Here is a 14,463-nt window from a genome sequence, read left to right on the forward strand (position 1 = left end):
AGTTCTAAGGCCACTGCTTTATTTAAGGCCTTTTTTTTTTAATAGCAGCATATATCTTTATCACATTTTTGTAATCTTTACTCACCACTAGAGCAATCAGTACCTCCCCACCCTGGTTCACAATGACAAGTGTCAGGAGAAACACATCTTCCATGCACACACTCCTCTGTGCAGAGTGCTGTTAAGAAGAAACAATACACAGCATTGTAAACATATTAAGTGGCTGGTAAACATACAGTAAACTATGCCTTAGAGAGCAATATTTTGTTTAAAGATATTAAACAAAGCAAACACACAAAAAAGAATTACTTGCAAGATTTAATTAATACTAAGTGACCAAAATAAAATATAGGTCTCTTGACAGCAATAAACTAATTTGTTACTTCAGCTCTTTGTAATGAAAAACTCTTAACACCAGAAATTACTTTGGTTAGCAGTTTTGCTTCATAATAAAATTTTTACCAAACTGACATTATTATTATATTACAGAATAACAGCTTCTTCTACTGCACTCAAGTTGCTACTGTTCATAAGATAAAATGGAGCTTGGTTTTGAAAGTATATTAACATACAAAACAGATTTGTAAAAAATGGCTCAAGGAGAAGAAATAATTTTACTACATGATGTAGTAGCTATAAGTGCAGCCTTGTCTTTTCAAGGTCATCAAGTTTTCCATACCTACAGTGTGCCATATCTTATTTGTCCACTGTTGGATTATTGAAAGTTCAATATCCTCAAGGTTCAAACTATGAAAAACTGGTTGGTTTTACTGTCTCACTTGCCAGTTGACTAGAGATATATATGGGAGAATCTCCTTTTCTTCTCCCTGAGTAGGAACAGCTCATGGTTTCAAGACTTTTCTTCTCCTGTGCTGCTTTGATGTCTGACTTACTTTCCAATGTATGCCAATATACCCATCACATACAAAGAAACTTGAACAATACTGAATAACTATTTTAAAGGCTGAACTTCACTGCTTACTACCTTATTTCCATTTTACCACTTAGGACATTGCCAAAAACTCAGTGTGTCAGTGATTCATATTGGATGATTAAGCTGGAACGTATAATTTCCATCTAGACTAACATGTATGAGTTACTAACGAATATGATGTAGTGGCAATGAGATGACTATATTAAAAAATATATACATAGATATAAAAGATACATCATATATATGATATATATATCATATTTAACCTATGTTTGTATAGCCTGTGTTTTTATAACAGATGGGAAATGTGGGTATTATGCTTACTTAACCAAGAACTGGCTGAAGCTGGACTACAAAAGACATATTCCAAGACAAAGATTAATTCATTCCTGTCTAAAACAAGGCCAGCAAAGCTGATTTGGGAAGTAGCTTTGTGTTGCACTGGACCTGCATATGAAACACCCTTTCAGTTCCCAGGTACCTCATGGGCCAAATGTTTTCCACCAATGTCTTGTACATTTGAACAATTCCTGCTGTATTTGACATTCTGTTTGGACTACCAGATTGGATCACATCTTCAGTCTGCACTCAAGCTGGCAACAGAGTTGATGGAAACATTTTGCTGGCTATTCTGTGTTTGGGTCATTGCAGACCAAACTCACTAAGCTACTCACAATGTATTTAAATCCAACTTCAAATCACAAGGGGACTTTGAATAATCCTATGGGACAAATCTTCCTGCTCTTTATCCATCAAATCACACGTGACCAGCGATTAGAATGTTGCCTTGTTACAACAACTGCAAGATCTTTCTAGATTAGTCATTTCCTTTCTAGGTTCGAAGCATGTCAAAAGTGGGATTTATTCTTATTTCATATCTTGTGTTTAGACAGTATTGCAGGGGGCATGAAATATTAATAGCTAATTCTCTAGTCGCTAATTGTCCTAATCTTTTGTGCATTTATTTTACTTGAGTTAGGGTTTCTGAAGACAGTGAGGCATCCTAGTCTACATCTGTAAGATGAAATTCAAGACAGGGTACTAGAAAAACTGGATTTTCCAATAAAGAATACACGCCTTCATGTAATCATTTAAAAAAGGCTGGTTATCTATGACAAGAAGTCTACATACAGAACAGCCACAAACTTATAATTTGTTATTAAAAGTAGAGAGCACTAAAAGATAGATATACAATATGGTGGGATAGGGACACTTTGAAAATTCTGCCCCATGTAGCTTTATCAAAGAATACAATTCTCATTGATGTAACTCTTACACATTAGTTTTACAACAGGTATGGAAACTGAAACTGAGATTTTTCTGTTTCCTGTATGGACATTTACAATAATAAATCATTCTTACATGTAAAACGTGCAACTTTTTTATCCTTTTACCTTAGTCATGTTCTCAGGCCAAGGCATAATTTGTGAGCAAGAAGGTTGATGGTGGACTATTTCTCTTCCAAATAACAAAAGTCCTGCTCATGAATGGTCTAAATTTAGTTGATTTAGTCACACAAACATGTCACACTTTAACTATGTTAACATAAATATGAAATAATAATGACTAATTAAGCTAATAAAGTTTACTTAATCACTTGTCTATGGCCAAAAGTGCTGACTTTTGTAGTAGTGCTCCAGTCCCTTGGGAAGAGACTCAAGATAGTATTCCTCATTTTAAAGCAATCAGTGATATGCAAAATACAAAAAAGTACTATAGAGAACCACATCTTTGTTTTTAGGTGTTTTGAAGTCCTGCATAGCTGAAGATGAGCAATTAAAGAAGCAAGTAAGGTAAAGACACTCCTTGGAACTGTGGGTTGTCTCATCTCTGGTTTAGTAACTTGCTAAACAAGCAGCTACGAGCTCACGAGCATATAGTCATTTAAAGCTGTGAAATTACAGAGGAGTAATCCCATATGTGGGGGGTCACAAAAATCCCCCCTTTTTAAAAGGGGAAGCTTTGATATAAGCCATTTTATTCAAAGAGGCAAATAATCAGACTCCTGCACTGTCTGATTTGAATCAGGCCTATAAAGGTCCATATAAAGGTCATATTAGGGTACAACTCTAAAGTTTTACCATAGCAAATAAAATTCTGAATTTCCCCTATAAAAGGGAAGTCTTGCCTTGCTCTAATCTTTAGAGTTTAAATTAATTTTTCATTCTATTAACATTCAACATAATAGGATACAATGGTCCCCAAGGCATTCTTCATAATATACTTTGTACAGTGGTTTGCAAATGATCTTACTAGTTAATGGAACTATAAAAATTACTTGCACATAAAGGTCAAGAAAAATAAAGATAAGTATATACTTTCTGACACTGTCCTGTTCAACACTCAGCTAAAGGCCCCTGGAGTAAAGAAAACTTGTACTAATGCAAGGAATATAATTCCTCCCAGTGTAATAGCCCAAGCAGTTCAACCTTTGGAATTCCAGACTTTTTATGTCTGCATTTTCCCTTGACCAATTCTCTTGAACAATCCAGCACCTCATTGATCAGTTTATTATTAGTATTCTTGGCATGAGTTTAAGATCAATTTGTAGTTTCATTCAGCCTGGTAATAAAATGACCTACATCAAAACCCTGCCAAAATGCCATCTTTGTAGCAATGCGTTTAGCATGAGTTATTTGGCCATATGCAAGGTTACACAGCAACTGCTCCTTATCATGGAATAAAGTCAACAAAAGGGTTCCGTAACTATTCATCTGATGCTTATCACTTACTTTATAATTACAAACAGTGCTTTTTTTAACATATAAGGTCAGTCCTCAGGGAAATAGATCTAAAGATTAAACTCTTTTCACACCTGAAATGACTGCATAGATTTCTCTAACACTAGCACTTATTTTTTCATTGTTGTCTTGAATTTGAATTTAGATATATTAAATGGGTTGTCTGTGTCTCCTGTCTACAATGGTATGAAATAGCCTGGACGTTGTTATTGAGGAGTACACTGCTAAGTGGAGCAGACTCCTGCCTGGACAATACTTTCATTGCAGAGTTACTTCAACTGAGTGGCACCACACTTATTTTTTCCCAGACAAAAGCAGCCACAGGCCATGAATGGGGAGCTACTCTGTCTTCCTTGCTGCTGCATTCCTCTGTATGGATCCAAACTATGACTTTGCAGGGTTTAACCCTGCTGTACCACACTGTTTATATACACTGTTATACCCTGCTCATCACTACATTATCAACCCATTCACTTCTTGTACTCCATTAAGCAACATAACTAACACCTGCCACAATTACTTTCTTAGCCTCTTTCCTAGAGGTGAATGTGCATTTAGAGAAGAGTTTCATTCTAGGGACATAAGTATGGAGTGATTTAGCTTGGGAAAGTTTTGTTAGCTTGTCCAAAACCATAACTTGTGTACTTATTTCACAAAAGGAAGAGTCAAAAAAAAAAGGTGTCTTGTGCTTGTGATGGAATACGGTAACATTTGCAGTGGTCCTTTGAACCTGGAGGAGTGCACAGCCACTGACCCAGCAAGTTCCATCTCCCTCCCACTTCAGCTGGTGGGACTTTGCTGTGCCAGATAAGCAACATACCTTCAAAACAGAGACCAGTATAATTACAAAGTCTAGAAGAACCCAGCGCAGAAAGCAGAAAACAGGCTTCATTGACTGTGCTTATTCATAGCAGCGTGTGCTGCTGAAGAGATGTGCTGGAGTGTTCTGTACAAGCTAGAGTTTCCTGGGCTCTGTGGACTTTCTGCCCAGGGATTGTAGCACAGCCAGGAGGTGATGGAAAGCATAAATAAACGTAGATACACTATAAAAATGGAAAATATTGCTAAATGAAGATACAGACGCTACTATATGAGAGCACAATGAGAAATTCAGACACTCTCCTAGAACTACACAGAACAAACTGGTCTATTGTGACTGCACATGTAGCAAAAGGACATTGCCCCATGACTGCAAGTTCTTCAAAATACTTTTCTTTTCTCTGCCCTAGCTTAGGCAGTCTCTGCCAGTTTTTCTTCACTATACACTGATCTCACCCAAACTCCGATCAATGATGTCGTATATCTGCTGTGAACCAAAGGTAGACCTGCATTTTTTCTATTATGTTGCTGGTATTTTAACTTCAGGTCATCTAACCAGTTTGCCCCACGCTTGATAGTTGTTGGACTACACAAAGAAGAAATTTAATGGAAAAAGTGATGCCTTCCTTCACTATTTAATATGTGTCCCTGGAACAATTTGGGCCATTTTAGCACATTCCTCCAGTCCCTCATGCCACTTTTAGGGGAAAGAATAATTTTGTCAGGTGAAATAGCAGTTATCTCATGGCCAGTGGTTTCAGATAATGCAGAGAGGTCAAAGAAGATGAAAAAAGATGAAAAAGATGCTTGCCCCTAATCCATTAGGAATCTATTCACTCAGGGCCACTCTGGTGTTTCCATCTTAATGTACTGGCCTGAATCCAGGTTGTGCTGAGTCTACGATATTAGCTTCATTAGATAAGCCTGTAGTCAGCTGTTGGCTAGATTCTCTTAGAATGTACTCAGAAAGGGAGGTTTGATAGTAGAAAAAAGATGACTACAGCTAATGCATGTAGGTAGGTTTTCCTCATTCTTAGATTATTGCTTATTTGTGGAACGGAAGATTCCCTCTCTAAATCACTGACTTTCCGTCACGAATCATGCCAATTAGATGGTTTCCTGGATAATTGTTTCAATGAAGTGGGATAATAGTTCTTTGCATTGCTTAATGTCTATTTCTGTGGCCATCACTCAGGATACATCCATTAATTTATCACCTTGGATAGCACTTTAATGCAGGGTTTAGCAACTTTAATAGATGAAGATATGAAGAGATCTCAAAGCCTGCTCAGGCTTTGAGGAATTTATTGTTTCAGTGTATGGCAACCCTTTTCATCTCCCTCTTGGTATCCAATGAAAGTACTAATTAAAAAATACAAAAACAACGAGATCAATGTGAGCAAAGGAAAGATGAGACTGATGCAGATCATATAACAGCAATGGGTCGCAAGATCAACTCCTTTTCCTGTAGGTGCAATTCCATCACATTTTTTTGGCAGATTTGGAATTAGAGACTATGCATCTATGCAATCAGAGCAGAATCAATGGTCTTTCTTGTCGTCTGGGACATGGGGAGTCTCTGACCATTGCCTTATTGATCTGTTCAAGATAGCAGCTAGGTTGTGTTATCTTCAGTCTTGACACCCTGCCAAAGCTTAGGGAGTAGGCTATGCCAGAGAGGACTTGTGAATGTCTGAAGTAAAAGAATTGAGGAGATGATACATTTTGAGGATTTTGTCTCCTCCCAGGAGCAGAATCTGACATATGTCACTGTCATCATTGACAAAATATCAGTAAATCCCTATATGAATCTGCTAGGAGGTGAAAATTTGTTAATAAGCATAAAATCTAAGATAGTTTCAGTTCAGATTTCTATTACAAGATAAATGGCAATCTGAGGCTCTGATGACTAATGAGAAGGTAAACACAGGACCTGCCACACTGTTGTCATGGCGTCCCAGGCGGATGACATGGGCTAGTTTACAGGTCCTGGAATAATTCCAGCCAAACCTCGGTGTTTCAGACTCTCAGGTTCCTCACAGCAGGAATGCTCACAGTTTACTGATTACTGGAGGATCTGGCACTGATGAGAATCTAGCTTAGTTCATGTTGCAATCTATTGCCTGCTGTAGGCCTTACTCTAGGGAGTGGTTAGGGATATAAACTGTGCCAAGGGAAGGTCAAGGTAGAGAAGAGACTGCCATTTTTTCTACGTGCCCTGAGAAAAGCAAGACTGGTGGAGCACTTTTTAGAACTGCAGTCTGGTTGGTTCTGAGGAACAGCTGAGCTGGAGCAGCACATCCCTGACAAGGGAATGGCATCGTATCAGTGACCATAAAATAGTACCAGTGACGGTAATAGAGGAGAAGGTTAGAGCCCTGCAAAAGGAGAGGTCGATAGGAGTCACACATTTAACAGACTCCTTGTGTCATTTTGATGCCCCATTGGCTTCATCTGCTCTGGTAGAGAGAGAGAATGGGAGACAGTACTTACCATTTAATAATGTCTGAATGAGAGCTGAAAAGCAGCCTCCTTGTAGCAGCAAATGTCAGAAGAGCAGACCTGGGGTCATCAAGCTGAACCACTTTGTATCTTTGTCTGTGTGAATAACGGAAGAGCTTTGCAGTACTTCAAAGCACAAAAAGGGAATGGTGGGAAGGCATTGCAAGACTCTGAGCACTGAAGTGCATCTTCCCTACAAAGTGGACAGGTTATGAGGTTGAGTAAAAGCAACACTAATCTGTTAGTCTGTAGATAAAGTCACAACCAAGCTCTGGCAAGAGGAATGTGTGCAAAGGCATGAGGGAGTTAAGTTTAAGAACTAAGCACATTCTGCAGTGAAGACAAAGCATCTGTCTAATGCCTGAGTTCAACAGATTCATGACTAAGGTCACATATAAAGGCAAGACCTCAGACCAAGGTCAGAGATGTCAGTCCACACAGGTATGTCTCTTGCTCACCCCCGGTGCTCCATAGGGATCGTGAGATACAAACACCTGGGCTTGCTCTGTGGGGTGAAGAGAGAAATTCCACCCTCAGCTGAAATCCTGACTACTTTAAGGCAAGTCACACTCCCAAATCACTTACCATTTCTAAGGCTCAGTCTTTCCCAGTGCTATCACAGAAAGTGAATCTGAGCCCATAAAGAACTCTTTGGAGATCAGCTAAATATTGATAACTGTTGATTGTTTAAGGCTTGCAACTGATTTTATGCATTTTCTGCCATTGCTTCAACAAGAAATAATCATTACATTCTACCACATTGAGAGGAAAGACTTATGCTGAGATCAATTCTGCTGATCAATGTTCTAATAAAATATTATTCTGTGGGATAATTTCAGCATTTAACTTTTTCTGGTAAATGATTTCCCATTGCCTCACTGCAGGGTTCAAAACAATCATTATCACTAGTTCAAACTGTTAATGAGGTTAAGAGAGATCCTGAATCAGCAGAGCAGAATCTATGACCCAGGAAAGCTTTTCCCCTCCTGTGCCCTCTGTCTACTCCTTCCATTTTGGTAAATTGACCAACTCTTTCCAGCAATTTGTAGAAAATACATTTTCACTAGTTAATTTTCTACTTGATTCATCCAACTAGCAAACTTAATGACAATTTGTCTGCAAATTGTGCTTTATATTGCACCCTTAGAAAGAGCATTACTATCTTTTTCTAAGTAATGTAGAAATATTAACATCTACTCTTATGCATTGTCTTTCATTCTCTCTGCATACGATCTAGCAGACCTCATTCCACTAAAACTAAATGCAGTCAAATAGTACTTGCCAGCAGGAAGCTTCAGGTTTTTTGAGGACAGAAGAGGGAAGAAGCAATTCTCCTGTGTCAAAACCGGTGGAAATATTCCCCAGTCATTCTGTTGTTAACCTTAGGGGAATTTTTTTGCTGCCTCAGGAAGTGAAATTCTTGACTGGCTGGGGAATAGAGGAGAAGCTTGTACTTAACTAAGGTCCTGGTCCTTTCAGCTTTCCTGCCAACATACAGAGAAGCAGCCAAACCTACCAGAAGAAGAGCAAGCATAACCTTGTCTACCAAACTATCTGTGATGGCAGGTAGTATCAAACTACACTCAACAGACTGCTAAAGGAATGACTGTTCTCCACTCACAGGTATGGGTATCTTTGTCTGCAGTCTGGGCTCTCCTAGGAGTTGTGTTGGAATGGAAAGTTGAATGCCAGTTGCAAAGTACCAAGTTAGAAATTAGCTAAAAGTGGTAAGTCGGAAATAAACATTTCCATCATAAAAACACTGGAGGAACATGCAGCGCCCTACAGCTGAGGAAGGTGGTAACTAAATTACAGATGAACAAGTAAGTACTTGTATCACACATGACAGAACTGTATGAAATTCATCAGTTATGGGATGGCATTTGTAGCCAAGTGAGCTTCACTATAGAAATTTCACTAGTATATTGCTACTGCCTTGCTTTGTACCACAGCTACCTCTGCTTTCTTACTATGACTTTATCACTCAAATAGACCAAGAATTTACAGGTGCCAACACTGGCTGAGTAGCTGTTTGATTTAAGCAGTAATAGAGGAAGCATATAGGATAATGTCAAAGAAAATGAGCTATTATTAAAAAAAACATTTATAACAAAGACAAGATTCTCAGAGGTGCTACAGCAGACAGGGTGAGAGACATGAGCAGGACATTGGCCTAAACAGTCTATTAAAATAACCAAGCCATCTTGCCTTGTTCTCTGGAAATCACCTCAAAATTACAGCACTTGCATATTTTGCTACATGTTACCCACTCAGGGCATTAAGTGAATTTCTCTGTGTACAAATTCCATCATATTACTGTTCCTGTGAAATATTTATTTTTGGATCTGGTAGCATTGCTACATGTCCGTAGTTCTCTGATTACTGACTTGCCCTGAGTTGTGGGTTTCATGCCAAGAAAATTCTATTTTCTGTCAGTAAATGACGACTCCGCTGCTGATTGATTTTCATAGGCAGAGAGTATGTGCTGTGTGTATGAGTGAGGATGGGTGCATCAAAAATGTTGTTCCTAAAAGATCAGAAGTAGATAGATGAAGACATCTGGACTGCATGATACTTCTGGCTATCTTTGCTGAACAATTCAACACCTAATAAAACTAAATTACACCGATTCTCCTAGATACATTTTAGTCCTGTATCACATTGAATAAACTATTGATTTTTCAAACAAAATCTTTCTTCATTCTTATTCCAAATTTCATCAAGCCAATCTAACAAAAATCCTTTCTTTGTTCTCACCAAGATAGGATGAATATAGACAAATTTCTAAAGGCAAACCTGTCATTGAGGCCAGGCTATTAGATGGCATGGGCCCTAGAGGGCCAATGCATTTCAGATTTCATTTAAGATCAAGCCACACAATGCAAATGAAGGCCACCCTGATGAAATCAAGGATAGAAGCATAGTCTGTTTGAAGATCATGTTAATATATAAGCTACACTAACATTACTGGGGATGGAATATTTAAATGCAGACACTTTTAACTTTTCTCACATTTCAAAAGGAACCACAGCAATGTGTTTCAGAACAACTTACTGAAAAGAACTGCAAAAAAGACCCCAGGAAACACATCATTGTACAATTACGGGGGCCGATTCTCATCTCAAGCCACTAGTTTAAACTTTCTGTAACCAACTCTAGATTGCAGGACATCAACTGATTTAGGATCAAGTCAAATTTCTTAGTAATGTCTAAGTGTAGAAACTTTCAACTAATGAGACGTGCTAAAATGTACTTCCCAATTCCTGTGATTCACACTGTTGCCTGAAAACAGAAGATGGGAGCTGGAAATAAAAACTTTTACCTACTTTATCAGAAGCTATTGAAGATGTCTACCCTTTACTATAAGGTGAATGTTACGTTGCATTTGCACAAACAAAACTATTACACAGTATTTGGTGAAAAAAGAGATCATTTCGGATGCTTTTAATAATGCTTCTAAAAGGAATTCTATTTAAACTGTAGATTTTCCTAAAACATGACACCTGTGAATGCAGATGTAGTGATACCAGATCCTAATATATGTACCAGTGACTTGCTTCAGCAGAGCTTGTATATGCACTACACTGCTCTAACTGAAAGCCTCCTTTTGTAGGCTGCTATACTGAATACCAGGTTTCATTTCTTTACAAGTATGCTTATAACGTGTTTCTCACACAGTTTCTTATTTTCAATCAGAAAAAAATCTCTTTATTTGACTCAATTTACACACTTAAGTTGTAAGCTTTTTCAAGTAAGGCTATCTTTTAGTGGTTTTGTACATGGAATTCTGGGCATTACAGTAATAGAAGTAAATCACAGTATTCAGAAAGGAAAAATCTTGATAAAAAGAAGGGAAGCTTTGGGATTAAATAGATTGAAAATATCTCTTGACTTACTGCATCAGAGAAAGTGAGGTTTGCAAAAATGAATACCTACGTTAGAAATACTGAGCTTAAGATAAATTATTCAAAAATGTTTTGTGATCAAATCTGCAATGAACTGAAGTTTCATGAAAAATTTCCCTGGGGAGCCTTAAAAAAAACTTTATTAAAGTGAAAAGCATGTGCAACAATACACAAATATGAAGTGGGATGCTATAATCCTGTAACAGAAAGAAAAAGAGAACGTCTGTGTAAACAGTCAAAGAATATCTGGTTCTAGACGAAGTATCCATGGCTGGTTACGAAAGCTCTGTCTCTGATTCACCTTTTTGATATCTGATTAACACTCATACACTGTACTAGAGTATGAAGTGTTAACAGATGCTTTTCAAGCTATCAGCCAACATCATCATCTTATTTCACTGAGAACAATTAGGGAACTAAAAATGAACACTGATTTGCCGACTGACTCTATTTCAGACCTAAAATTGCCACCTATGTGCACTTTGGGCAACTTTAGTTCACTCCTACTACCCATTTTCCCCTATCCCACTCTTTTTTTTTTTTTTCCCCATGAAGAATTCATGCAGTACTGCTTCACTGTCACCCACTTCACTGAAGTAACTCATGCAAATGTCTCAGGAAGGTGCTTTGCTATATAAAGCTACAGAAAGAATTAGTACATCCATATGAAAGCAAAACTTAATCTGCAGATCAGTTGTTAATTCAACAGCAACAGCTGACATTTATTATTGTTGAGATGTTAACACTACTTAGAAATGGCGTATATCCACAGTTCTCAGCCAAGTTGATGGAAACTGTAGCATTCAACACCTTTGAAAGCCAGGCTCCTGATGCAAATATATGGTTTCAATAGGAAGAAGTTACTTCTTTTCTGAAGTCCCACAGTGATCTTCTGCACAATTTGGCATCTTAATATTTTTACACTTTGGTCTAAATGATTTACGCTTCAGAGTTGTAAGCACTTTTTATTTTAACGTATGTGATTGCTTTCTACAAATTTCAAAGACTTGTTTTGTAACAGACTACTATCTGTTTGGATCAAGCTACAGAGTAGCTGGCCTACTTTTATAGGCTACCACATATTCATCAGAAATAGATGCAGTTTCAAAAGCAATTGGAAATCCATGGAATAATATATCTTTATCCTACCATGAGACATGGAATACGTGCCACACAAGACAAAGCTAATTGGGAACAAAGGGAACTACCTCTTTAAATTCCCACCCAGTAAACCCACTCCCAGGTATTACCCAGCATTTGAGAAACCAACATAAATAAACACAACTAGTTTGGTATGGTATTTCATATGGCAGGCTCATGCGGTATTCCTAGTGTGAATGTCATTGGTATTTTTAAGAGGGACTGCTAAAAGGATGTAATAATTACAGGCACATGTTCCAAAAGTTCACATACAAATAATGTAAATTATGCACAGGAAGATGCTGAAAGCAGTATATTTAAGCCTAACATGCAGCTTTTGGGCCAAATTCAATCTGCCAAGTGCTTCCAGCCAGTCTCATTCCTGTGATAGAGGAGATGGGGAATAGCTGAACTGTAAGTAAATGCGCCCAAGTAGCCAAATGCCTCCTCCTGCCTGCACAGGTTGACATATTTAGGGCATCCGCGGCTGTTGCTATAAATGGCTGAGAGACCAGAGGGTAGCAGGAGCGAGGCCACAAACCCTCAGCCAGCCCAGACAACTGCCAACACTGGCTCGTCCTTCCCAAGGTTCTGAAGTGAGTGAAAAATATTTGAAAAGAGTGGTTCACACCAGTGTCCTGGGTTCAGCTGGGATAGAGTTAATTTTTACAGGAACCTGGGAGGTGGGGGGCATAGCCGGGGCAGCTGACCTGAACTGGCCAAGGAGCTATTCCATACCATGTGACATCATGCTCAGTATATAAAGGGGGAGCGGGCCGGGGGGTGGGCTCTTCTTTTCGGTGGGGGAAGTGGCAGAGCGTCAGGTCCCGGGTGGTGAGCAGTTGCACTGTGCATCACTCTTTTTGTATACTTTTTCATTAGTACCGTTGTTGTTGTTGCAATTTCTTTGTGTTGTTCCAGTAAACTGCCTTTATCTCAACCCTCGAGGTTCCAGGTTTGGTTTTTTTTTCCTCTCCTCCGTCTTCCCCCCATCCCACCGGAGGGGGGCGGGAGGAGTGAGCGAGCGGCCGCGTGGTCCTTTGTTACCGGCTGGGCTGAAACCACGACAACCAGCTTTTAAAGTAGTCTCCTGTCACTACTGAAACTAAGAGGTGGAAAGAGCAAAAAAAAACCATAAGGAGATTTCATGAGGATCATATTGATGAGTATGTTTTATTAACTACAGTATGCCTGTATGTACTGGGTCTGGCTGGGACGGAGTTAATTTTCTTCATAGCAGCTTGGATGGTGCTGTGTTTTAGATTTGTGACCAAAACAATGCTGATAATGCTAGCATTTTAGTCATTGCTGAACAGTGTTTGCACAGCATCAAGATGCTCTCTGTTCCTCACGCTGCTGCCCCCCACAGTGAATACATTGGGAGTGTGCAAGAAGATGGGAGGTGACACAACCAGGCAGATGACTCAAACTAACCAAGGAGATATTACATGTATCATAACGTCATGCTCAGCAATAAAAAGGGAGAGGAGGGGCTTTCAGGAAACTAGCCATCTTTTGCTCAGTAACTGGCTGGTATCAATCTACCCATGGGAGGTGGTGAGTGATTGCCTTTGCATCACTTGTTTTATTTTGTTTCTCTCTTGCACTTCTCTTTTGCTTATTAAACATGTTTTTTATCTCAATCCACAAGTTTTCTTTCTTTTACTTATCCTTTCCCCCTCCCCTGTCCCATCAGGGGAAGTGAGTGAGAGCAGCTGTATGGGTCAGTGAGCAAGCAGGTACTGGGGTAAACCCACAATACTGTGCTATGCTATTATTATATTGTATAGTTTCAATCTTACAAGATGCCTAGAAATGAGGAAGAGGGGTGACAGGTGCTTACACCTGGCATAGGTTGCAGTAGATCTTTTTTCAGTCAGCAAGGAATCTGCCTTAGAATGGTCCCCCACATCTGACTGATGGCTTCCCAGACATCTAGAGTTAATGTGTGACAAAGACTCTGGAACTGGTCAGGGGAAGGTCACAGCCAGAGGAAACTACAACAGAGAAGAAGTGGAAAAAGATGCTATCTCAGATTTTGTATGTACATCAGAAGCTCTTTTTAAATGGCATCTAGATTTAGGTACCTTCTTTTTCTCTTTCTTTCTCTCTCCCTCCTTTTCTACTAGGCTTTAAAACTTCTTCAGAGCACAAGGGAAATAAATCTATTAAATGGGAGAAGGATGCAAAGGAGTGGTCAAGAAAACAACTTCCATTTTAAACATGTGTTTCATTTCACACATCCGTCTTCTTTCTGACCCTATTGATTTCAGTAAGTTAACCCAGCTCACCACACGTCTGGACTACTAATGAACTTCAAACTCTTTTGGAGGGAAAATTCTTCCAGAGTTCTGTGCCTTCATAATTCGATAAATGGCAAATGTCCTGTATGTATACATCCTCAGAAACAGTTCACTCATAT

General features: G+C 38.9%; 1 protein-coding gene across 7 annotated transcripts in view; it reads right to left on the reverse strand.

Annotated features, from left to right (window-relative positions):
- Positions 1-14,463, reverse strand: part of MEGF11 (multiple EGF like domains 11) — a 293,642-nt gene that overhangs the window by 189,752 nt on the left and 89,427 nt on the right. For all 7 annotated transcript variants that reach the window (XM_069798622.1, XM_069798618.1, XM_069798621.1 and 4 more), the window contains exon 6: positions 86-178. In XM_069798622.1, the coding sequence (XP_069654723.1) occupies positions 86-178 (93 nt within the window). The remainder of the gene's footprint in view (positions 1-85; positions 179-14,463) is intronic.

The sequence above is a fragment of the Haliaeetus albicilla genome, chromosome 12 (genome assembly GCF_947461875.1).
Source record: "Haliaeetus albicilla chromosome 12, bHalAlb1.1, whole genome shotgun sequence".
Classification (NCBI taxonomy): domain Eukaryota; kingdom Metazoa; phylum Chordata; class Aves; order Accipitriformes; family Accipitridae; genus Haliaeetus; species Haliaeetus albicilla.